This window comes from Macaca mulatta, chromosome 10, assembly GCF_049350105.2.
Source record: "Macaca mulatta isolate MMU2019108-1 chromosome 10, T2T-MMU8v2.0, whole genome shotgun sequence".
NCBI lineage: Eukaryota > Metazoa > Chordata > Mammalia > Primates > Cercopithecidae > Macaca > Macaca mulatta.
This window is the reverse complement of record NC_133415.1, coordinates 68,043,438-68,067,456: the sequence shown is the minus strand read 5'-3', so window position 1 is coordinate 68,067,456 and position 24,019 is coordinate 68,043,438. Positions and strand designations below refer to the sequence as shown.

At 38.0% G+C, this 24,019-nt stretch overlaps 1 protein-coding gene across 4 annotated transcripts in view; it reads left to right on the top strand.

The window, feature by feature from the left end:
• MACROD2 (mono-ADP ribosylhydrolase 2) overlaps positions 1 to 24,019 on the top strand; it is a 2,066,868-nt gene that overhangs the window by 1,964,647 nt on the left and 78,202 nt on the right. For all 4 annotated transcript variants that reach the window (XM_028828674.2, XM_015149520.3, XM_028828673.2 and 1 more), the window contains one exon: positions 19,513 to 19,590. In XM_028828674.2, the coding sequence (XP_028684507.2) occupies positions 19,513 to 19,590 (78 nt within the window). The remainder of the gene's footprint in view (positions 1 to 19,512; positions 19,591 to 24,019) is intronic.

Here is a 24,019-nt window from a genome sequence, read left to right as displayed (position 1 = left end):
TTTCCTTACTAATTAAGTATGGCTGTAATAATATATTTGTAACAGCCAATTCTGTTATATGATCTCTTGGGACATATTTCTAAAGATCTTGTGGATAAGACTTGAAAACAAAATCTAGACTAGGACATGGAGATTATTTGAATGGGTTTACAATCCCTTTGTCCAACATAGTATTTTGGACCTAAATTTATGTCCAAATAGGTCCAAATTTATATGAGCATCCTTGTGATCATTTTCAAATTTAGTGGCCTTATTTTTGAATTCCTTGGGCCAAGCCATGAAGCCTTTATCAGTCTCAATTTATTTCAAATTCACATCACCACTGCTGTGTGGCCTTAGGTAATGTTTTTAGCTTGTGCCTCAGTTTTCTCATGTGTAAAAAAGGGAACCATAATAGTATTTATATCATGGGGTTGCAAAAACTGAAAGAGTTAATATACTTAAAGTGCTTACAGCAGCTTCTCAAACATAGTAAACTTTCAACAAGAGTTGGCAGCACTATTTTTTTTACAATTATTGTTATTAAATTTATTTGCTGGCTTTAAAATCCTAACTACCCCAGGTGGGACAGTCATATGTCATTGAATCATCACCAAATCAAGAAATCTATTGATATGCTAATGCAGGTTAGAGAGGTTCAATAACAGGTAACATTCAAAATATTTAACAACAGATGTTGCCCAGCCCCTGACCATCAAGATGAGCATTTTCCAGTACACCATAGGGCGTGCACCAGTTGAATATTGAAAAGCAACCGGAGTAAACTATGCCGGCAAGCAGAAACACCTGAGGAATCTCTATCTAGCCCCACTCACCAATGGAGATTTGGTAACTGAGTATCTTTGCTTGAATACCAGACATTCCGTTAGTGCCTTTCATAGATTTTTCTGCCTGCTTTGTGTTTTATTCTCTTATAGATAAGACCTAGAATGGAAGGTCCCTAGTCCATATTTTGGAATGCGTTTGTGGGCATCACCTAATAGAAGTAATCATATATCTTCAAAACCAGCACAATTTTTAGAGTGATTCACAGGGAGCTGTTAATAATTATACCAGAATTGGCCGGGCACGGTGGCTCACGCCTGTAATCCCAGCACTTTGGGAGGCCGAGGCGGGCGGATCACGAGGTCAGGAGATCGAGACCATCCTGGCAAACACGGTGAAACCCCGTCTCTACTAAAAATACAAAAAAAAAAAAAAAAATTAGCCAGGCGTGGTGGCGGGCACTTGTAGTCCCAGCTTCTCGGGAGGCTGAGGCAGGAGAATGGCGTAAACTCGGGAGGCTGTGGAGCTTGCAGTGAGCGGAGATCGTGCCACTGCACTCCAGCCTGGGCGACAGGGCGAGACTCCGTCTCAAAAAAAAAAATAATAATAATAATAATAATAATAATACCAGAATTGACCTGATTCACTAGGACTGGAGAAACCCAAGAAGTATACTTACCCAACCAAAAATGCATGAAGTCTTTTCTGTCTACAAATTAAAATCATAATATCTCTGACTCATATTTTTAAGTGTTTAACTTCGACTCCCCAGTGTACTATTTTTAGAGTATGTATTTTTCTGACCCTGTCACTTCTTGTTAATTAGTATAAAAATAATATTTGGAGTAACTCTTTAGATTATTTCCACAAAAGGTGGCATGTCTAACCAATCTGATTAAACACAAAACATTTGCTAGTTAAGTGTAGTCTATTTTTCTATGAAATATCATTTAGACTAACTCAGTAATTCTCAAACTTTAATGTGCATTGGACTCAAATACACATTAATATTTGAACTTAAAAATAAATACTGTACTTTAAGAGTTTTAGAAAGTATTTCCAGAGTTAATTTTGAAGTTATGTGTTTTTGACACTAAATAGATAGGACTGTACTCAGAGCAGGTGGATTCTGACAGCAGCATGACTCTCATAGCAGGATGAGGAAGGGGGGTGTATTAACCTAACAGAAGTGGCCTCTGCCCAGGTGTCTCCACAAGGCCACAGAAAGCTCAAAGATCCATGTGTCACCAACTGATCATTGTAATTAAGTGGACCTGCTTTTTTAACCCTGTCAGAAAAGACAAAAACAAAAACTAAACAAAGAGGTGGCCACTGAAAACCAGATATCATGACAATAGTTCATGTAGAATGGCACATCATTGTATTTTGACTGGGCGAAAACGCTGGAGAAAGGCACTTCTTTTGAAGTGAATTCAGATCTATACGCAACACGGTGGGGCTCTTGCTCAGATATCCCCATGTTTAAAATTCTATAGTGTCTTTGATGATGTTAATAAGTGTTCTTTGATAAATGAGCTCAGCAGTCAGTCAAAACGTTTTGGAAACTACAAAATTAGGCAAAGTTAAGTCGATTTTCTATAATGCAGAACTCAGAGCCTTCACCATGCTAACATGAATTGAAACGCTCAGGGGAGATGGAAGTATGGGGCATATCCCACATTAATTGACTAAATGTGATTTTTTTGAAATTTTGTTTGCTCGCTACCCCCTTTTTGTTGGTAGAACTTTTTAAAAATCATACAAAACACAGTTTGAGAAACCATTCCACATCCCATCTGGAAGAACTCAAGAACACAGTTTAAAGTTCTGATTTCAAGTTATAATACAAAACAGGCAACAGTAAAGTACCTTTTAAAAATGGGGTCTGGCCTTCTTGAATTTATAGTTATGGAGTGGTATTGGAAAAACATTCTCTCAAATTTTAGAAAGAGATGTAGCCTATCTTAGTTTTTGACAATAGGTTTTCACAAGCAGGGATGTTTTGCTCTGACTCTTTTCTAATGACGTTTATTGTCAGCTATTCTGCCACTATTCCTAGGAGGATATATTTATCTAGACACACACACACACCCCTCGAGAGAGAGAGAGAGAGAGAGAGAGAAGGAGCACGGGGGAAGATGTCTCAACTGCTGCATTCCTTAATAAGAAAAAAGGAATAATTGGCTAGCTAGTGGCAAAGACTGGAACATTTTTTAATCAAGTATGAAGACAAGGTTTAAGCATTGATGGCATTTAATGAGAAGATCGTCTTCCTATTTCATTTTGGAATTAGCCCTGATATTTTGCACCAGATGTGTCAAATTAGAATGGAAAGGCAAAAACAGATTATTTTTCTCAGGCATAAGGGACAGTGACACTCACATAAACATATATGTGTACTCAAAACAACATGCAAGCGCATGCATGCACACACACCCTGTTTTGAGAACCAACACAAATATGTGCAAGGTGACAATACTCCCAGACTGACTCATTAAGGTCTCATAAAGATCTAAGGTTTTCAAAAAGCATGTAAACTCATTACACTGTTTCAAATTACCTACACCACCCAAAAATGTTTTCTATGCCAGCCACATCTATCTTAAACACGGAATGAGGCAGAATCAATTACTAAATATTCACTGAATTCTATCCTAAACGTGTAATGTGATATGGTTTGGCCACACCCCCACCCAAATCTCATCTTAGGTTCCCACATGTTGTGGGAGGGACCCGGTGAGAGGTAATTGAATCATGGGGGCAGGTCTTTCCCATGCTGTCCTGGCGATAGTGAGTAAGTCTCACAAGATCTGATGGTATTACACGGGGGAGTCTCCCTGCATAAGCTCTCTCTTTGCCTGCCACCATCCATGTAAGATGTCACTTGCTCCTCCTTGCCTTCTGCCATGATTGTGAGGCTTCCCCAGTCATGTGGAACTGTAAGTCCATTAAGCCTGTTTTTCTTTCCAGTCTTGGGTATGTCTTTATCAACAGCATGAAAACAGACTAATACATAATGAGACAAATATTTCTTTCAACCTCTTCCTCAGGGTAGATGGTTAAAGCCTTGAGACCACTCCAAATACCAGGCACTGGGTTTCCCTGAATCTTCCTTCATGGTTTCAGGAAAATCAGAAACCTTTTTTTTTTTTTAATCAGTCCTGCAGCTTTCTGCATCCTGCTTCTGACTTCCAGCCTCCTGCTTCCTGCAGCTTTCTTCCTAGCAGAATCCTGGTGTAGACTAGTATAGACTTGGATATCCAACTACTTGATTTATCACCTAACACTGATATATACCAGCATCAGGAGGAGGAGAAGCAAGTCAACACCACCAAGCATCCAGCTCAAGCTTACCCTTCCGCACATCCATCTCCCTCTTCTCCACATTATTGTCCCTGGTCAAAGCCCCTCCCAGATTCTTTCCCGGCGTCTTCTCTCAAGATGGAGTCAACAGATTACATCAGACTCTGGGGGAACACGTTGGTTGAACAGCTGCCCAGTATCTTCCAGAGATGGATGATGTTGTTAATATTTCCCTAATTTTCTCTAATTTTATCCAACCAAGACTTAGGTTGGGTAACATGCCTGAAGCCACACAAGTTGAAGGCTAAATAATAGATTTGCGTCTACCACCATGCCACCCTGAATGCGCCCGATCTAGTCTGATCTCAAAAGAATAGATTTGAGAAGAGACTTTTCGAAAACTCTCCCATTTCTGTGAAGGTTTATTTTCCTTATGAGTCTGCTCATGATAAACACACAATGGATTATTATTCAGCCATGAAAAAGAAAGCCTATCATTCGTGGCTTTCATGGATAGAACTGGAGGACATGATGTTAAGGGAAATAAGTCAGGAAAAGAAAATTAAACACCACGTGTTTTCACTCACAGGCAGAAGCTAAAAAGGGTTGATCTTGTAGGAGTAAAAAGTAGAACAGGATACTAGAGGCTGAAAAGGGTAGGGGCAAGTGGCAGGGATAGAAAGAGATTTGTTAAAGGATACGAAATTACAGCTAGATCAGAGAAATAAATTCTAGCATTCTACAGCATCATAGGATGAATGTAGTTAACAACAATATACCTTATAGTTTTCAATAGCCAGAAGGAGTGTATTGAATGTTCCCAACACAAAGAAATGATAAATGTTCCAGATGATGGATATGCTAATTACCCCAATGTGATCAGTCTATATTATATGTATTGAAACATCAATACATATAAATGTATTTCATTTAAACTTATTTCATTTAAAAATTTAGCTGAAAAAGGAAACACGCATACACATAAGTTAAGGCTTTTTTTAATGTCTGCTAATTCAGCAAGGAAAAAAGTGAATGATAAATACTTGGTTTTGTAAAAACATTTCTGTTTTCAAGGAAAATAGTATGTTTCAAGTTGTCTGCTGTTTTTAAAGTCAGTGATGCGTAGAAGTAAATGCTAGTATGTTTTGATTTCTGCGTGCTCTGTGTTTTATAGCAGACTCACTCTATAATTTATATTATGTTTTCGTTATTTACATCCTTTCTTATTCCAAAATCATATTTGGAGTCATTCCCTCAAAACTGACACCTGTTATGAAGCAACAGGGCCTTTACCTAAACTAATAACTGAGAATATGTCACAATGGAGGTCCAGGCAGAACCCTGATTCATGACTTTGCTCACTGTTTTTTCTAGTGGCAGATAACTAATTTTATTTTTGGAGTTCACACACTCACGTATTAAACAGATAGCTGGCTTTAATGAGCCCAAGATTAAGTGTTTATGTTTGAACCCTATATAAATTAGCTAACCTTTATATAAGTCAAAGGTCATGTTCATATTAATACATTGCACTTGAAGATCATTTCATTTCTTAAGTTGGGTAAAACGTCTACCACCGTTACCAGACAAAGCAAAGTAAACAGATCACAGCACACTCCTTCTTGAATGCCCATAGTACCCTCAGGTTTCCCTCCAAGTAAAATGCAAATAGCTCACCATAGCCGTTAGTTGCACTTTTCCATTGCAGACTTTCCCTGTCTCTCCAGTCTCACCTTACACCTCTCCCACTCCTCTCATTGTGCTTCTGCCTCAACACAGCTTTCTCTGGTCATCTTTTTGGTAAAGCCACCTCCACTAAACTTCCATCTCAGCCCCCTGTGTGTTGCTTTATAACACTCACTGCCGTCTCTAACTATGTAAATCTTCTTCTGTTGTTCTTTGCATCTTTTCCTCCTATCCATCTTCCCCTGCTAGAATTTAGGTTTCATGAGTGGAGAGACAGTATTTATGTTGTCCATCATTTTATCCCTGTGATTAGTACACAGTATGGCCTACAGAGGTACCAATTAAAATTTATTGACATTCCTTACGGCCATCAACAGATATTTATTGGGTCCTAACTTTTTTAAGACATTATGCAATATTGAAAAGAAAATACAGTTCTTGCCTTTCAAGGAATTTACAATCTCGATGGAAATATGAGATATACAAACACGTGCTGCATAGCTAATATCAGCAACAGTAATGTTAGCAGCTAATATTTATCGAATCCTTATTATACATCAGTTTCTATTCTAAGAACTGCACATGTTTTCATGCCTTCCACTCTCATCTGTGATATAAATACAATTACCATCCCACTTTACAAAGGAGGAAAGTGAAGCACAGAGCAATAACAGCTGACCTGAGGCCATATAACTAGGATGCAGGGCAGCAAAGAAAGCCAGACAGATCATGATAAGTATCAAAAAAGTCTTACACTGAAACATACTAAGGAGCTTAGGGTTGAGGAGCATCTCTACTTGGAGTTGTCTGTGAAATGTGGGTTGAGAATATGAGATTTGGGCTGGGATGTGAAGGGTGTGCAAATGGAAGCTATTCTAGTTGGGAAAAAGAAGAAGGACATCAGAAGACCTATTTTAGGTACAATGAATAAACCCAGTTGACTTAAATGATGGATCCATCACCCACTCATTAATTTGTTGCTGACGTACAGCCCTGATTATGGAGGACTCTGAATATCAGACTAAGAAATTTAGGTCCAATCAACATAAAGCAAAAATTTTCAACCACTGGGTATTGTTCGGGTGTAAGGTAGTTTGGGTAGCTATTACAAATGTACCATTCTCTTTCATCCTCCCATTACTTCCCAGAACAATCTCTAGTTAGGGCTTCTTCCCAGTCATTTCTGTCACCATTTGCAGATACTTCGCTATAAGCCAAATTAGATTTCCTAGTTTCTAATGGATGATCCTTTGGCAAGCTATAATTTTCCATCTTCCTAATTCTGCCCTTCAAATAAACATGTATTTAACTATTTGTATAAATCAGGCTAATTTTAAATTATCTAGAACAGCACTGTCCAGTAGAAATAAATGTGAACCACAAATGAGAAGCACATATGTAGTTTTAAATTTTCTAAAAGCCACATTAAGAAAAAAAACAAGGAAAATAATTTTAATTATACGTTTTATTTAACCATTATATCCATATATAATATTTTCAAAATGTAGTCAACGTAAAAATTATTGATACATGCATCAGGAAGAATAACTAATGGATGCTGGACTTAATACCAGGGGGATAGGCTGATCTGTGCAGCAAACCACCATGACACATGTTTACCTATGTAACAAACCTGCACATACTGCACATGTGCCCCAGGACTTATAATAAAAGTTGAAAGAAAAAAACCTAAAAATAAGTTATTGATACAATATTTTACATTCTTTGTATGTGTATGAGCTAAGTCTGTGAAACTCGGTGTGTATTTTACACTTACAGCATGTGTCATTCGGACTCAGCACAACACAAATACTCACTAGCCACATGTGGCTGGTGGCTGGCTAATGGAGTGGACAGTGTCTGGATTTAGCTTGAGGAGAATGTATTGGAGAGACTGTGTATTACTTTTAGTCTTTAAGCTTTATTCTTAAGGAGTTCTTGCCTGCAGGGTTTGATGCAATCAATCAGTAATGATATGACCTGAGCCTTTCTTGATTCCACAGGTTCATTTGTTGTTGTTGTTTTTGCTCTTCTTCTTCTGAATGCATGCCAACCAAAGAGTTTCAGATTTTTAACAGTAAGACCCAATAAATCTAATGTGAAGGAGAGATGCTTTGAAAATTTCTCTTATATCTCCACATATTGATGGGGAGCTCCCAGATTCTGTCACTCATAGAGCTGCACATCCTTCCTCATCACATGTTAGAGGCCGCTGTCTCTGCAGTGGAAAACCATGGGCAGTCCATGTGAGGATGTTTCTCCAAAAATCCTACTTTAAATGAAAGATGACTTAGACACAGAAAAGAAATGCCTACAGATAGATACAAATTCAGTATATGCTAAGGCAATGGCTCTCAAAGAGTGTTCCCTGGAACAGCAGCAGGGGTGTCATCTGGGAACTTGTTAGACATGCAAATTCTCAGTCCCTACCCCAGACCTTCAGGAACTGAAGGTCTGGAGTTGGGGCCCCATAGTCTGTATGCTAACAAGCCCTTCCAGGGATCCTACTCCTAATGCACACTAACATTTAAGAATGGCTGTAGTTCACAAGGTCAGGAGATCGAGACCATCCTGGCTAACACGGTGAAACCCCGTCTCTACTAAAAAATACAAAAAGCTAGCCGGGCGAGGTGGCGGGCGCCTGTAGTCCCAGCTACTCGGGAGGCTGAGGCAGGAGAATGGCGTGAACCCGGGAGGCGGAGCTTGCAGTGAGCTGAGATCCGGCCACTGCACTCCAGCCCGGGTGACAGAGCGAGACTCCGTCTCAAAAAAAAAAAAAAAAAAAGAGTGGCTGTAGTAACGAAATCGTAAGTTGAAGATAGAGTATAGGAGAGCAGTGAATGTTTTATGTTTGAAAAAGAAAAGAATACTATTTTTACTCTTCAAAAAAGATTTACCATAGAATCTACTGATGTGGCCAGCCTTCAGAGTGCAATTAAAAATCCGCTTTCACATGCAAAAATATGAATGAATTTCACAAACGTAATGTTGTGCAAAAGCAAGAAGACACAGAAAAGAACAGATTATGTGTAATTCAATTTATGTCAAGTCCCCAAACAGGCACAACTTACAGATGCTGTTGGGAGTTGGAGTGGTGATGGTTAGAGTGAGGGTAGTGGCTGGAAAGGAGGATAAGGGGTAGAAAGTAGGAAAATGGTAGACATGTTCTATTTCTTGAGCTGGTCCTGGTTTTGCAGGAGTATTCGTTTTGTGACAGTTCATCAAGCTGCATGCACACTTATGAATTTTGTACTGTAGGTATATTTATATTCAACAGAAAGTTAAGAATTTGAATTTTTTACAAAAATTATGAATGCAACTTTTAGGAAATTTTTTAGTAATGTAAATAACATGCACTTTAATTGGCAGTCTCACAGTGTTTCTCCTAAATAACAAATAGAGGTTTACCTTTAGAGTGATCCACTTCATATGTCTCTAGGTTGGAGCATAAACATACATAACCTTGATGTTCTCTCATGGCCTCTGTTTAATTAAGGTCCTTCCCTTCCTCTTGGTCCCTGCTTAATGCCATCCTCTCCTATTCTCAGCTGACTTTGGACTAATCTTTAGCAACTAGTTAAATCATCACTCCAAATGTCACAAGTGGGATCCTTCCAAGGAGCTCTGCATTTTTTAAAAATGTCCCAAAAGGCAGAACAAGTTTCAATTCTCCAAGGAAGGAAGGCTCCTCTGGGAAGTGTGAGGGGTCAAGGTGGGTACGTAGAAACAGATGGCCTTCTCTGGTCCCCTTATATCTCCCAGCATGGTGGCCATCAGCTTCACCTACCAAGGTGGTTGGCCTGATCCTATTGCATGAGTTTTCCTCTGCAGTGATGTAGGGAGCAGTGGGGTGGTGTGGCTATGCCAGAGAGGCAGGGGATGTGATGCTGGCTTAAAGAGATGTGGTGTTCCACACAGAAGGACTATCCCAAAGTTTTTGCTGGTTCTATTTGCAATGGTGCGTTATCAGATAAGGACCACAAAATAAGAGGTTATCACAAATATGTATTTGAGGATTATTCAATCCTTAGATTATAGACTCCTAGGGAAAGCTACTTCTTATTCTTTTCATCAATATGAGAACATCAGAGACTTACAGTTAATGAAATACTCTCATTACATTTGGAAAATTCATCAATATATTTCTCTACTATACAGAGAACTGATATTCTGCCAGTACACTCTAATCCTGCTGCAAGTGTTTTTAAAATACTGAAACATTTACATAGTGTTTGGCAAACAATGACTTAACACCTCTCCTTGCAAGTGACCCTTCCCGCCACCTCCCTGCCATCCTAGAACACCAGCATGGCTCCAGGGCCTTGCCCACCACTGTGGACATGTGCATTCTGATTAACCAACATCCATACCAGTTATTAAGTGTTTTGAATATCCCTTCAGATTCCCTCATGACTACTTTATCCTTGCTATACAAACACTGACAATTTGGTGTATTTTAAGGATCAAATGATAATGTGATACCAGAGAATTGAAATGGAGAAAGAGTACCTTGGACTTAGGTAAAATCCCATTTCCAAATCTATGTTGAGGGTTTCTTCTGATATGCAGCAGGTATACTAATTTGAATGGCTAACATTCAAAGGGAAATAAACCATCCAAGTATCCATGTGCACAAATGCATATGTCAGTGCTATGGACTTCGTGTTTGTCCCCTCCACCACCAACAAATTCATATGTTGAAGTCCTAACCTCCAATGTGATGGTATTTGGGGATAGGACCTTTGGGAAAGTAGTTGAGGCTAGATGAGGTTATGAGGGTGGGGTCCTATGATGGAATTAGTGTCCTTATAAAAAGCAGGCACACACACTGAGGAAAGGCTATGCAGGACTGTGGCCAGAAGGTGGCCATCTGCAAACCAGCAAGAGCGCCTTCACTGGAAAATGAACTGGCCAGCACCTTGATCTTAGATTTCCAACCTCCAGAACTGTGAGGAATAAATGTTGGTTAAGCCACTCAGGCTATGGTACTTTGTTATGGCAGGCCAAGCTGACAATATAGTCATTGCATTAGGAAAATCTAGTATAATAATTTCTAGAACTCATAGTTAAGCCTACTCTAAAACAGTAGCAGATTAAAATAAAATCCTTCTATAAATTGAAAATAACACTTTTAATTTAATCTTATTCTTCTCAAGTTTCTTGTACATTGTTTACAGTATTTTGTTTTAACACATTTTTCTTAGTTTGTGAGACAAAACATTGTTCACATCATACAGATACCTCTGTACACCCTATTTCCTGTAATACCAGATGTCACCTGGTTTTTTTCTACCATCAGCATGATATTTGAAAATGAAATTTACTGAACCTGTTTTACTTTGTGTGACCAGGCTGTTTCGTCTTTAATTTTCTGTAAGTTCATTGGCGTAATGCCTTTCAGCCTGTGTACAAATTTCGTGAATACTGTACAGTTTGAAATGACTAAAAAGGTGAGTGGTTTTTACAAATGGATCTAGAATAATGCCAAATTTCTTAAAGTAATATTTGTTTTTTTTTTGTTTGTTTTTGAGACGGACTCTCGCTGTGTCGACCCAGGCTAGAGTGCAGTGGCATGATCTTGGCTCACTGCAACCTCCGCCTCCTGGGTTCAAGTGATTCTCCTGTCTCAGCCTCCCAGGTAGCTGGGACTACAGGCGCCCTTCACCAAACCTGGCTAATTTTTAAAATATTTTTAGTAGAGGCAGGGTTTCACTATGTTGACCAGGCTGGTCTTGAACTCCCGACCTCATGATCTGCCCTCCTCAGCCTCCCAAAGTGCTGGGGTTACAGGCATGAGCCACTGCGCCCGGTCCAAACTTCTTAAAGTATTATTTGTTTAAAAAAAACACTTTAGAAATCTTTAAAGTACATATACACTTTAAAGTTAGATAATGAACTTGCAAGAATCACAAAGTGAGTTAGACTATTTCAGGATATACAAAAGTGATACACACTGAGGTTGCTTGGTTGGCAGGAAAGTCAGAGAATGAGGAAACCATTTCATCAGCCGCATGAACTATATCACCCAGGAGGCAACAGCCATTCCATCAGTTCCTCTAGAGACTCAGCAACTGCTCTAGCAGCCATCCACTCAAAGAGCTGATCAATTCCTTTCACAGTTAAGTGAATATTAATTCTCTCCTGGTGTGTGGAGCTCTCATGTCAGGCCACCTTAGTGTCCGTTGGCCGAGCAAGAGGTGTCTGCTTAGGGCCCATTACTCACCAGTCATCCGTGACACAGCTACTAGGGTCATACAGTGCAAAACATGGTAACCCTTTTTCCCAACTTGCCCTAATTAGGTGGCAGAAACTTTCCCTAACACACTATAATTAAAGACAGCGTGGAGTGAGAGAGCAGCCGGCTAGAAGTCAGGAGAATAGGATGAGCGTTCTCATATTTGCTACTAAGTGGTAGGAGACAGATGAAGGACTGTCTTGGTTTTCTAAGTTTCGGATCCCCAAAAGCAAATCTGGAGACAAGGTTGTGGGTGCAAAAGGTGCGCCCACTTTTTATTTGGGAGATGTTCTCAGGAAGTACAGGTGAGGTGTGAGGAAGTGGGACAGGGAAGGGAGGACAGCCCCTAGGGGGGATATTAATGATCAAGTTACTGCTGAGGAAAACTGAGGCTCCGTTCCTTTAAGAGATGTATAGAGTGCATTCAGAAACATCTCCCTGAAGGGTGAGGAAGCTGGGGTATTTATCTCCCAAATCCTTGGGGGGGTCCAGAGCTGGGCATTAATTCCTGGGTACTTCTAGTACATCCAGGACAAGAATGCCCTCTGTACTGGCACCATCGGCTCCAACCTCAGGGGTAGTCCACAGGGAGGTGGGTGGAACACGTTGGCTACAAGGCTTAGCTTGCGTGGGCTGTTTTTGTTTCACTACTCTAGCTCTAGAAAGATCTAGCCTCTCTAGATCTCAGAGGTGGAGATAGTTGGGAAGGAGTAAGAGAAGGAGAAGAGTGAATCCAGCCTTTGAACCTTTACTACAACAATTGATAATGTTTTAGGAAGTCCCCAAATTGGATTTCATTAGAATGTCCAGTAATAGAAACGATTGTAAAATAGATGTGGGATCCACACGATGAGCCACTCTGCAGCCACCCATATTTCAGAATTATTTTCAATGGCATGGAGATAATTGAAGAAAGAAAAAAAAAAAACAGAAAAAGTAAGCACATGGGGGACTGGGGGCCCCTGATGAGGCCTCAGTCCTTTCTCACTCTGATGAGTTTGTGGATCCTTCTAGGTGTGAGCAATAAATTGATGTTCGGGAGAAGTCGTACAGGTCTTTGAAGCTCAACATGGTATCTCCCACAAAGGACCCAAATGCTTGTCTCACTCTCCAAACATGTGCCTTTATGTTTGGAAAAAAAGACAAGTTCTGAGCCAACAAGGTAGGTTATGACTCAGTCCTTGAAATTCTTGGATCTCAGCAGCAACCCTCAGCCACACTTTCCAAGTGTCTGGCTAAAAGCAATCTGAGCCCAGAAGTTGCTGCATTTATGAATCTGGAGAGAAATTCTGGCTCCTGCCTCAACTTCTCCATAAAATAAAATAAGTCAGAAGCAATGACCCGATGCCAGCCTGTCGGCTTAGAGTTAAGGCCACAAAAGCCTTTATCATTTTTCCTAAGAAGGTTCTTTCAGTAGTACAGTCACCATGACCTTTCATTGTCAGATCAAACTAAGCCAAGGTGTAAATAAAACAATTGTACTCTCCCAGATTTATAGATGAATGTTTTAACAGAATTCCCAGCCCATTTACATTTAGAAACGTAGATACTTTTCACGCCCGTGGCCTGGTAAGATTTTATTTTTTAATGTTATCAAGAGAGCCTGTGATGTGAGGCTTAGTAAGAGAGAGGGAGGCAAGATCAGAATAAAATCAGAAGGATGGAGGTCAAGGATACTGAAACAACCAAGTCACAGACAACTGAAAATAAGAGCAGATTTGCCTTTGTTTACATTGCCAAATGGGAAAAATTAACTTGATTGAAAGGGTAATTAAGCATTTCTTTTTCCATCATGGTCCAAACCGGCTTCATATCCAGCTGTTCTGTTTTCCATTGTGATGATTCTTTGTCGAGTCGCTGACTTAAAGACGGCCAGGGTGACACTGGTGCACACCTTAGTGCTTCCCTTACTATCAACCTTTATTTTGTAAGTGCACGGTAAAAATCTAAGTGAGAACTGCCCAACTCAGGTAGGTGGATAATGAGGGAAGAGTGGGAACATTTACAAAGAAGTGTTGCTGGAACAAAGAGATAATTTGAGCAAATCAGATTAGCTTTGTAAGGTATCTTGAAGAGATTATCCAGCTCAACACCTTTAGTTCCTAGGTGCAGAAACTGAGCTTATATAAAGTGCATGAATTTCCCTACAGTTACGAAGCTTGTAGCTCTAAATTCTGAATCACAACCCCATGATTGAATCTCTCATTTGCTCATATTTTCAATAACAACTTGAGAAGAATATCACCTTCAGTGTAAGAATGAGCTGTTTCACACAAGTTTATTGTTTGAAATGTGTGTTTTGTAATAGAAATCAAATTCATTATGCATTATGGTAGTTTTCCTAGCCATGTCGCAAAGACTGTTAGCACAGGGTGATGATCCCCAAAATCTGAAGCCCTTCTGGGCCCAAGCATTTCAGATAAGGAATATCAACCTGTCCCTGAATTCCATAACTCTGGGAATGATTGGTCACCTTTTAATGGAGGTTAATGAGACCATAATGAAGACAAATGACCAACTACAGCTCATTTGGGTCTCCTGATGCCCTGAGCATTGTCCTGTCTATGGGCCCTGTTACTTTTCAGGTAAATATAGTTCAGCCTTGTTTATCCAGCTTCACTGGGACCAAGCCCAGTTCAGATCATCAGCATCAGAATAGTCTGGGAATGTGTTGCAGGATAGTTTTTTCCTATATAAAAGAATAGCCGCCGCAAAGTTTCAGTAAGAACATTATCGACTGGGGAGACTCTCATTTATTTAGAAAAGCACCTGGTTCAGATGGAGGAAAAATTACTTTGTCCTAATTGCTTCACATAATAAGCCAGAGATTCTAACCAGCAGGCCAGGATAAATGTTTTGCATGGTATAATCAAATCAGTTAACAAGAATCAAATAAAATCCAGGTGATGGTGTTTCTGTGCAATTTTTGCATCAAGCTCTGGTACTCATGTGTAGACATTTACGCATTACAGAGAAAGACTATTTTATGTTTCGGTTTTTGTGTATAGCATTTTTTTTTGTTCAGACCCATTAGAACTTCTATACCAAAATGACCTCCTATCATCACTCTGAATAATAGTCAGGGGCTTCCTCTCTTACTCGGTGCATTTTTTAGACCACGTAGCTTGAATAGTTATCTTCAAAGACAGTTAATCATGCAGTCAGTTTTATACTTTATAATCACCTCTAATTTTGATGCAACATGGTTTTTTGCCAGTTGGATTATCCCTCTCATTTATTTAACACATCTCTATATTTGTTGGCTATTTTCTCAAATCACATCTACCTTAAGAATTCAAGATTTGCCATCATTGATTAATTCATGGAGCAGGAATCAAGCTCAGTAGCTAATTTCTCAAAATGGTCTGGAAAATCTTTTGTAAAATGGCAGTATCACTGGCATTGAGGTACACATTTTAAATTATTTTTAACCTTGGTGGGTTCATAGAGCTAATATGGTGGATGCTATCTTCTGCCAGAAATACAAACATATACACACATTTTGCATATCTTTTCAAAAGGATTGGTAGACACATATAGCATACCCAGGGATCCCTGAGGGTTAAGAACTTTTGTTCTAAAGGGACATCTTAGATAGAGATAGTATTTATTTTCACTTACAGTTAAGATATGTTTGTTAAAAATTCAATAGTTTCATCATCTTTCGCCACAGCTTAAATCCATACATGTAATATTCCATGTAGATATGTGTAATTAACTGCATTGAAAGTGACCTACTTTTCAGAATTTCTGTTTTATGAGGTTTTTCATTTTATTTTAATCTATTTTAAATATTCCTTTAAACCTTTTCAACTTTCTAAGTGAGGGCTTTTTCTTTTTTAATTTATGAAAGTGTTTCTTTTTTATTCTGGTTAATCTTAAAAGCACATCTATCTACAGCCCTTTGGCTTGAATATTTGATTTAATATTTGCATTTGAAAAAATTCTTTAAATATGACATTGACCTTAAAGATTTTGAAAGTCAGAAGCTACATATAAATTTAATTCCAGTTCTCTGTTATTAAAATAACATTGACTGAATCTCAGAATTAGGTGATAACTATTTTACACGTTTTTGAACATTACCAAATGATAATTTTTAGAATTAAATAAAATGCAAATCCAAGGGGCTGCAAGAGTTTACTATATGCAACTACATTTTTCGTGTAGTTTACAGAACTTACATAGAAATAATAAGTTATTTTAGTGGCCATATACACTGGTGTCTTAGTCCAGGCTCCTACAACAAAATAGCATTAACTGGGTGGCTTATAGGCAACAGCAATTCATTTCTTACAGTTCTGGAGACTGGGAAGTCAAAGATCAAGGCACCAGAAGATTCAGTATCTGGTGAGAACTCACTTTCTGGTTCATAGATGGTGCCTTCTAACTGTGTCCTCACATAGTGGAAAGGGTAAGGGGACTCTCTGGGACCTTTTTAAATCTTTTTCTTAAGGGTACTAATCTCATTCATGAAGGCTCCACTTTTATGATCTAATCACCTTCCTAAGGCCCCACCCCCTAATGCCATCACCTTGGCAGTTAGAATTTCAGCTTAGGAATTTTAGGGGGACACAAATATTCAGATCATGAATATATATATTTTCTTTCTCCATCATTATGAGTAAGGATTTCATGTACCTATCCAGTGCAGCTTTCATCACCCCCTAAGCAGAAAAGCTGCACTACCACTTCAAACCTACAACTAAATGTAATGTAATGAAATCCATGATGTAAAAGATACAGAATCAAATCTAAGCCTGCTAAAGGTTATGAGACTAGAAATTCTGAGATCCCTAAAAATAAAGTAACTTTGGTGGAAACCATCTTCCATAGGTACCTGCTTATTTGTGAATATTGTCATGAGGTTATATAGTACTTTTCCTCCTACTTTATTGATGTGTGTGGAGGTAGAACCATTTCTGGAGAAAAGTCTCACATACATGACAGTGAGCTTGTGGGTTTGGTGGTGGGTCATGCTGATATGAAATCCTTGTCATCACATAAAGACATGTATATTTGTGTGCACACATCGAATATACTAAAACGGCATTTTTCTAAAATGCATATTCTTTCATATATTTTATTTCTAAAGTCAGGACTTCTCTTAGAACTGATAATGTGTTATACTACATAAAATAATAGTGCAAAGAACAACTGATGGTATCTTGGATGCAATGAAATGCATTATATGGAAACATATCAGAAGGTGCCTCAATAATGTTAAAGCAACTCCCCAAGAATATTGAAATTACAAAGATAATTTATTTGCTAAAGACACAGATTTTGGTGATAAAACAGATACAGTCTGGTGAGTAATTTTTCAAATGCTTTCACCCATCTTATGTGACTCATTAGATCATAAACTTGTAAACTCAATGTAAATCACCATTGAAGAGACATTTCTTATGTGATATTTGGTGCAGAATCATAATGTTTATGTCACATTATGATTAACAACAATGAATTATTGTTCAGTGTAAATGAATAAATTTTAACTAAATACAAAATCTTGGATAATTCTATAACATTGATGTTGAGAGAAATTAATGTTGGACAAGACAAAATATCAAATAATATCATTTTTAGTAAACAACTAAAACTAAAACACTTTCAAATTTAAAATTTAGCCTGATCTATATAATACCTTTTTAAATCATTGTATATTTTTAGTGTTCATGTGAGAAAAATATTCAAAAATTTTTTTTCAATTGGCATCTTAGCTCCGAAATTAAAAGAGCATTTTTTAATGGGAGCTGGTTTAAAACAATTTGACATGAGTTACATAACAGTTTGGCAAATGTGTCTGTGCTCAGTTTTGCTTCCAAATTTGGACTTTCAGACTTATTGTCAGTCTCAGAAAGAAATAAGAAGCAGTGCAGATAATTAAACATTTGCCTTGGGGGAATTATTTGCAGTTAATTAAAGCCACACACTTCGGGTATATATTAATACTTGCTTCACTGGTTATTAAATTTGAATCATATGTTAACTACCCAGGTTTCTCACTTGTCCATCAAATGTTGCTTGTGGCAGGTTCAAGAAACAAACTTTCTCATAATATTCCAAACCATGTTGTTTAAAGCTATCTCCTAATTTTGAGAGGAAATGAGTGGAGAGAGACAGAGGGAGGGAGGAAAAGGAAACAAACAAAGAATAGTTTGTTTTAGACTCCATCTGATTCAGCTCTGTTAGGGAGTTAAAACTCAACCAAGAGACACAAATTCAGTAGAGAATCCATTTGTAAGTAATCAAGGTGTTGGTGTACCACCCCCAGCTTTCTCCATGGCCACATGCTTACAGGATTAGCTTATGACTTTTAGATATCTTTGGATTGCTTTCCTTACAGCAGCATGAAAAATATCTACTAGACTATAAGCTCCATGAGGGCAGAGATTTGGTGTTTTGTTTCCTGTTGGCTCCCCACCATCAAGTTTAGTGAGGTGTGATGGCTCACACCTATAATCCCAGCACTTTGGGAGAATGAGGCAGGAGGATCCTTTGAGGCCAGGAGTTCAAGACCAGTTTGGGCAAAATTACAAAATCCTGCCTATACAAAAAATTAGAAAACTAAGTGGGCGTGGTGGCCTATGCCTATGGTCCTAGCTACTACAGAGGCTGGAACAGGAGGATCACTTCAGCCCAGAAGTTTGAGGTTGCAGTGAGCTACAGTTGCAGCACTGCATCCAGCCTGGGTAACAGAGACTCTTTCTAAAAAAAGTGTCTGGCATATACTTGGCCATTATTAAATGTTTGGAAAATGAATGAGAGACCTACTTGCTGTCTTCTTGTTGATCCATTCACAGGATCATTCCAATGCTTTTTTAAACAGCCTCCAGGGAGACCTAAATATTCAGCAAGGAGCCCTTTGTAGTTTTGCAATAGCCCATAGTCACGGAATCCTTTTAGCCATGTTTTTTTCCTGTAACCACATCCTATAACAAAAAAATAATAATAATAAGTGTACAATGATTCCATGTTTAAATGTGCTAAACGAGGGAGGGAATGACCTTGCAGAGACCAGAAGGTCTGCATTCCTTCCATGCTATTGTTCTACTGTTATGGTTTCCGAGGAAGATGAACTTAATTACCGCTGGATTTCAAGGTTCTGTATCTGACTTTTTCAAGGACTCAAGACTCCCATAGGTGAGCAACCACAGTAATGGAAGCATTAAGAACATTAAAATTAGATAGTCCTTTAATCTTCTCTATTTTGCCTTCCTTTTATATCCTTTCCTACAGTTCTAAGACATTCCCTGATGCAAAAAGATTGCTTTTATTTTCTTATTTGTTGCAAAAAGATATCCCAGCTAGCTACATCTCTGCCTTTGTAAGCTTTGAGCACATCTCTCACATAGTACGGGGGTGGGGCCTATTTATTGGCAAACATATGTATTTGCGGTTATTTTTTAAAGTAGTAAATTCTATTTTTCCTCAAACATAAGTCTATCATGTTAGTGCTGAAAGCTGCTCTATTTCCAATTTAAAAATGCTGACTAAAGGTTTTGCTTGGTGGTTGTTAGATTCTGCAAAGGATGACAATATTACAAAAGGCGGCGAAGTGACAGATCATTCTGTGTGTGACCAAGATCATCCCGATGGTAAGTTGTGAAATCCTTTATTAGCTTTTCTTTTCTTCTGCTGTGAAATAGGAAAAAAAAACCCCACAGACTTGAATTTTTCTGGAAAAATATTGAATTCCAATAACACTTTATTAGCACTGAATACCAGTTGATCAGTAGCTGCCATCTTTAGATGACACTTTTGCTTTCCAGAATCCTCATCACTCATTACTTTTGTGCCAGGCTGGCTTCATTTATTTTGTTTATTGTTACTTGCCTGAATTCTATAAGCACTGGGTTTGCAAACACTGAGATGAATGTGTTATAACAATGAGAATAAATATTTCATTGAAAAACATGGAGAATAAATGCAGGGGATTAAATCCACATATTCTTGGGATATTAAGAAGGGAATATAGAACAAACAGAAATGAAACAATCTTTAGAAAAATAACAAAAAAAAATGTCCTGATGTAAACCAGTTCTTCCACCCAAAACATGACAGTACACATTATATTTATAGGCAAAGGAAAAACTCATAACAGACATCTGCATAGCTTCACGGAATTTCTGAAGATAAATGATAAAGGCTTTTTAAGCATAGTCAAAATCAGGTAGTAATTAAAACCACCAGAATCAGATTAGCCTTAACTTTCTTCTTCCACAACCCTAAAAGGTAGAAGAAAATAGAGTCACAGTTTCCAGAGCTCTAAAGGGCACAGTTTCCATATTTAATGAAGTCGTTATTTATACATGAAGTCAGAGCAATATTTTCTCAGGAATACAAAGATTAAGAAAATATGCCACCTTGTTATCCTTTCTGAATAAACTAACAGAAGGCCTGAGCAAAAACAATAAATATAGAAAGGAAGACAAAACTCAAGACTGAGGAAGGCACATTTGAAAGGGACTATATGGTAAGAGACTAATTAAATGTATGAAAATGTTGACATAATTATGTTCTATCAAATAATTTTGAAATAACTATTCAAAATTAGGATCAAAATGTCTTACCTAAATATATGTCTTTAACTTTGAAATTTATAGTATGTGTTGTTTGAAAATGAGAAAAAGGAGAGACTAACATTCAATAATGAAAGTCTAACTTAGACCATTTCTCCTACTGAAGACAACTAACAAAAAATACATATATTTATGTATTATATATTATACATATACATATGGAGAGAGAGAGACTATTTAAAGGCATCAGTGAGCTAATAAGATACTGAAGAACTGTAAAGCTAAGTTCTGGGAAGCAATGAATCTCCAGATATGTTAGCCCAGAATTTGAAACTCTTTTTACCTTAGGGCATTTGCTGATTCTACAGAAGGTGTCTGGAGCTCCGTTGCTGAAAAAGGCTATGGCTCCTGATAAACTCTCTGTTTTGGGGTTGAAACCCCAAAGATATGTATCCTAGCAGGAAGAATGAATGAGCAGTAGATTGGCCTTGGACTGCTGCCCAGCTTCAAATCATCTCAATCCCCACATTAATTAAGACCAGCCCAGATTGCTAGTCCCCTCAGGCATCTAAGAAAAGCAAATGTAAAATATTTACCAGGAGTGAAAAAGAGTGTTATAGGCTTCAAATCATTTATGTAAATAATTTGCAAAATATAATGTCCTGCACACACATAAAAAATACCCCCAAAAATGAGGGAAAAGGGGTAACATGAAAAACAAAACAATAAGGCAAGAGAAGTAAGTTCATATGAGCTGAAAATATTAGAGTTATAAACACAAAGTATAAGATAATTATGCTGAGTATGTATAAGGAGATAAAGATAAGATTGGAAATTTTAGCTGAGAACTAGGAATTCAAAACAAAATAAATTTTGCAATAAAAGAGTCTAGAAGTAAATGATGCTGTAACTGAAATTAAGAATTCAATGAATGAATTTATGATTGAACAACATATTAGACACAGCTGAAAGAAGATTCCTGAACTAGAAGTTAGGTCAGAATGTGCCCAAAATAAACAAAAATAGTAGGAGAAAAAGGATGGCAAACACTAAAGAAAGGGAAAAAGATATTAAGGATCTTATGACAAAGTCTATCACAAGTACAGTTGGAGTCCCAGACAGGAAGGAGGGAGACAATTGGGCAGAAGCAATAGTTGAAGAATGTGGTGAGAAATTTCCCATGTTGATGAAGGACATCAGAGCCAAATGTTCCAAAAGCCCTTTGAACTCCAAGCAGAATAAATATAAATAAATAAATCCACAACCAGGCCCATCATAGTAAATAAATAAATAATATACAGAAATATAAATATTACAAATAATATAAATAAATAAATCCACAACAAGACCCATCATAGTAAAATTCCTGAAAACCAAAGAGAAACAAAACATCTAAAATCTATCTTCAAGCTCTTGGACTGATAGCTGACTTTTCAATATGGATAATGAAAATAAGAAGATAATACAACAAAATAGCTGTGAACCAAGAATTCTAAACCCAGGGGAATAGTATGTTTCAAAAATAAAGGTAAATGAAAGACGTTTTGGACCAAAAAGAAAGGCACAGTTCATCACCAGAGAATTCTGGTGTTCTGCAAGTAGAAAGCTATTAATCCCAAACAGAAGGCCAAAGATAAAGGAAGGAATTAAGAGCAAGGTAAATGGTAATTATTGGATAAGTCTAGATAAATATTGATGGTATAAATCAATACTGACAGTAATGTCTTATGGAGTTAAGATATACATAACCTTAAAATATACCACAATAATGGCATTTATTGGAATGAGGTAAATTAATTTTAAGTGTTCAAATGTTTTTCCATTAACATGAAGAGTAAAAGTACCAATTAGTGTTGAAACTTTGTCTCAGTGGCCCCTGAGAGTCAGGAAATGAGGTGAGCCCTGTAATTGCCCAGCTGGCTGCCTGGAGAGTTTCCAGGCTGTGGTGCAGAGAGGAGGAACCCAGAGAGAGCCCAGCAAACTCTCCACATTGAGGAGACAGAGGTGAGAGTCCTGGGAGGCCAAGGTAGCTAATGTTTGCAAGGTAGCTTTCTACAGAGAAGAGAGCTCCACAGAGGGAATGCTCAGAGGTCTACAGAAGGAACCCCTCAGTCTTCAACTGGGTAGGAACACTAAAAAAGATCTGAGAGAGTAATACCTGGAGCTTATGCAGGGCTAGAAGAAGTGCCTGTTCACACCAGCCAGGCTGGAAAGCCTAAACATTCATAAAGAACTCAGAAGGTTTTTGCCTTAGTAGTGGAGCAAAACAGGCAATAGACTAACTGCTTCTCCTGTCCTCCCCAGTAGAGCTTAAAAGTAAGACTTGAAAGGATCAGAATATCTCTTGAGTAACTTAACTGCATTTTAGAATGACGCTCAAAAATATTTATAAAAATTATAAATATATCTCATACCCAATAAAGTAAAATCAACAAAATTACCAGGCATGCAAAGAAGTATTGCAAGACAACTCTCCATGAGTCTTTCATATTTCTGCATATTTTGTGAGCAGAGGCACTGCTTCTGTCTTTGAAAAGGATCATGTTTCTCTTCAAATTAAAGAGCATACATACTTATTGTGCATTTTAAAAGGTTGAGAGAGTCTTGAGATTCTCTGATACGGTTTGGTTGTCTCCCCACCCAAATCTCATCTTGAATTGTAGCTCCCATAATCCACACGTGTTGTGGGAGGGACCCTGTGGGGGATAATTGAATCACGGGGGTGGGCTTTCCCATGCTGTTCTCATGATAGTGAAGAAGCCTCACGAGATATGATAGTTTCATAAAGGGGAGTTTCCCTTCACACACTCTCTTGCCTGCCACCATGTAAGACATGCAGTTGCACCTCCCTTGCCTTCCACTATGATTATGAGGCCTCCCTAGCCATGTGGAACTGTGAGTCCATTAAACTTCTTTTCTTTATAAATTACCCAGTCTTGGGTATTTCTTCATAGCAGCATGAAAATAGACTAATACATTCTCTAAGTTCAAGATTCCTCCCCTATGATATCACCCACTGAGTGTGCAGGAATCAGCTGGTCCACCTATGGCACCATGTGGGAATCAGGACTCAGAGAACAGACACTAATACTCTGGTTTCTGTGATTTCTCTGAATAATAAACTGTTCTTTATCTTTGACCCAGAAGTCTTTGTCTTCTGTCAGCATCCATGGAATTGTGGCTCAAGCAGGGTAAAATCTCAGAGTCTTCATAGTTCTTGACAGGAATCAGGAAAGTATGACGCACAGGAAAAGAAAAGTCCATAAATGGAACTCAACTCATAAATGATGCAGATGATAGAGTTAATATGAAAGGGCATGTTAAAAGTTGTTATAACTGTATTCCATGTACTTACGAAGTTAAAATTAGGACTGACCATGTTAATTCGAGACAAATAAGTTATAGAAAGATCCAAATTGAATTTCAAGGAATTCAAAACACAGTGCCTGAATTAAAAATTATACTTGATGAGAACAGTGGCAGATTAGATACTATAGAAGAAAAG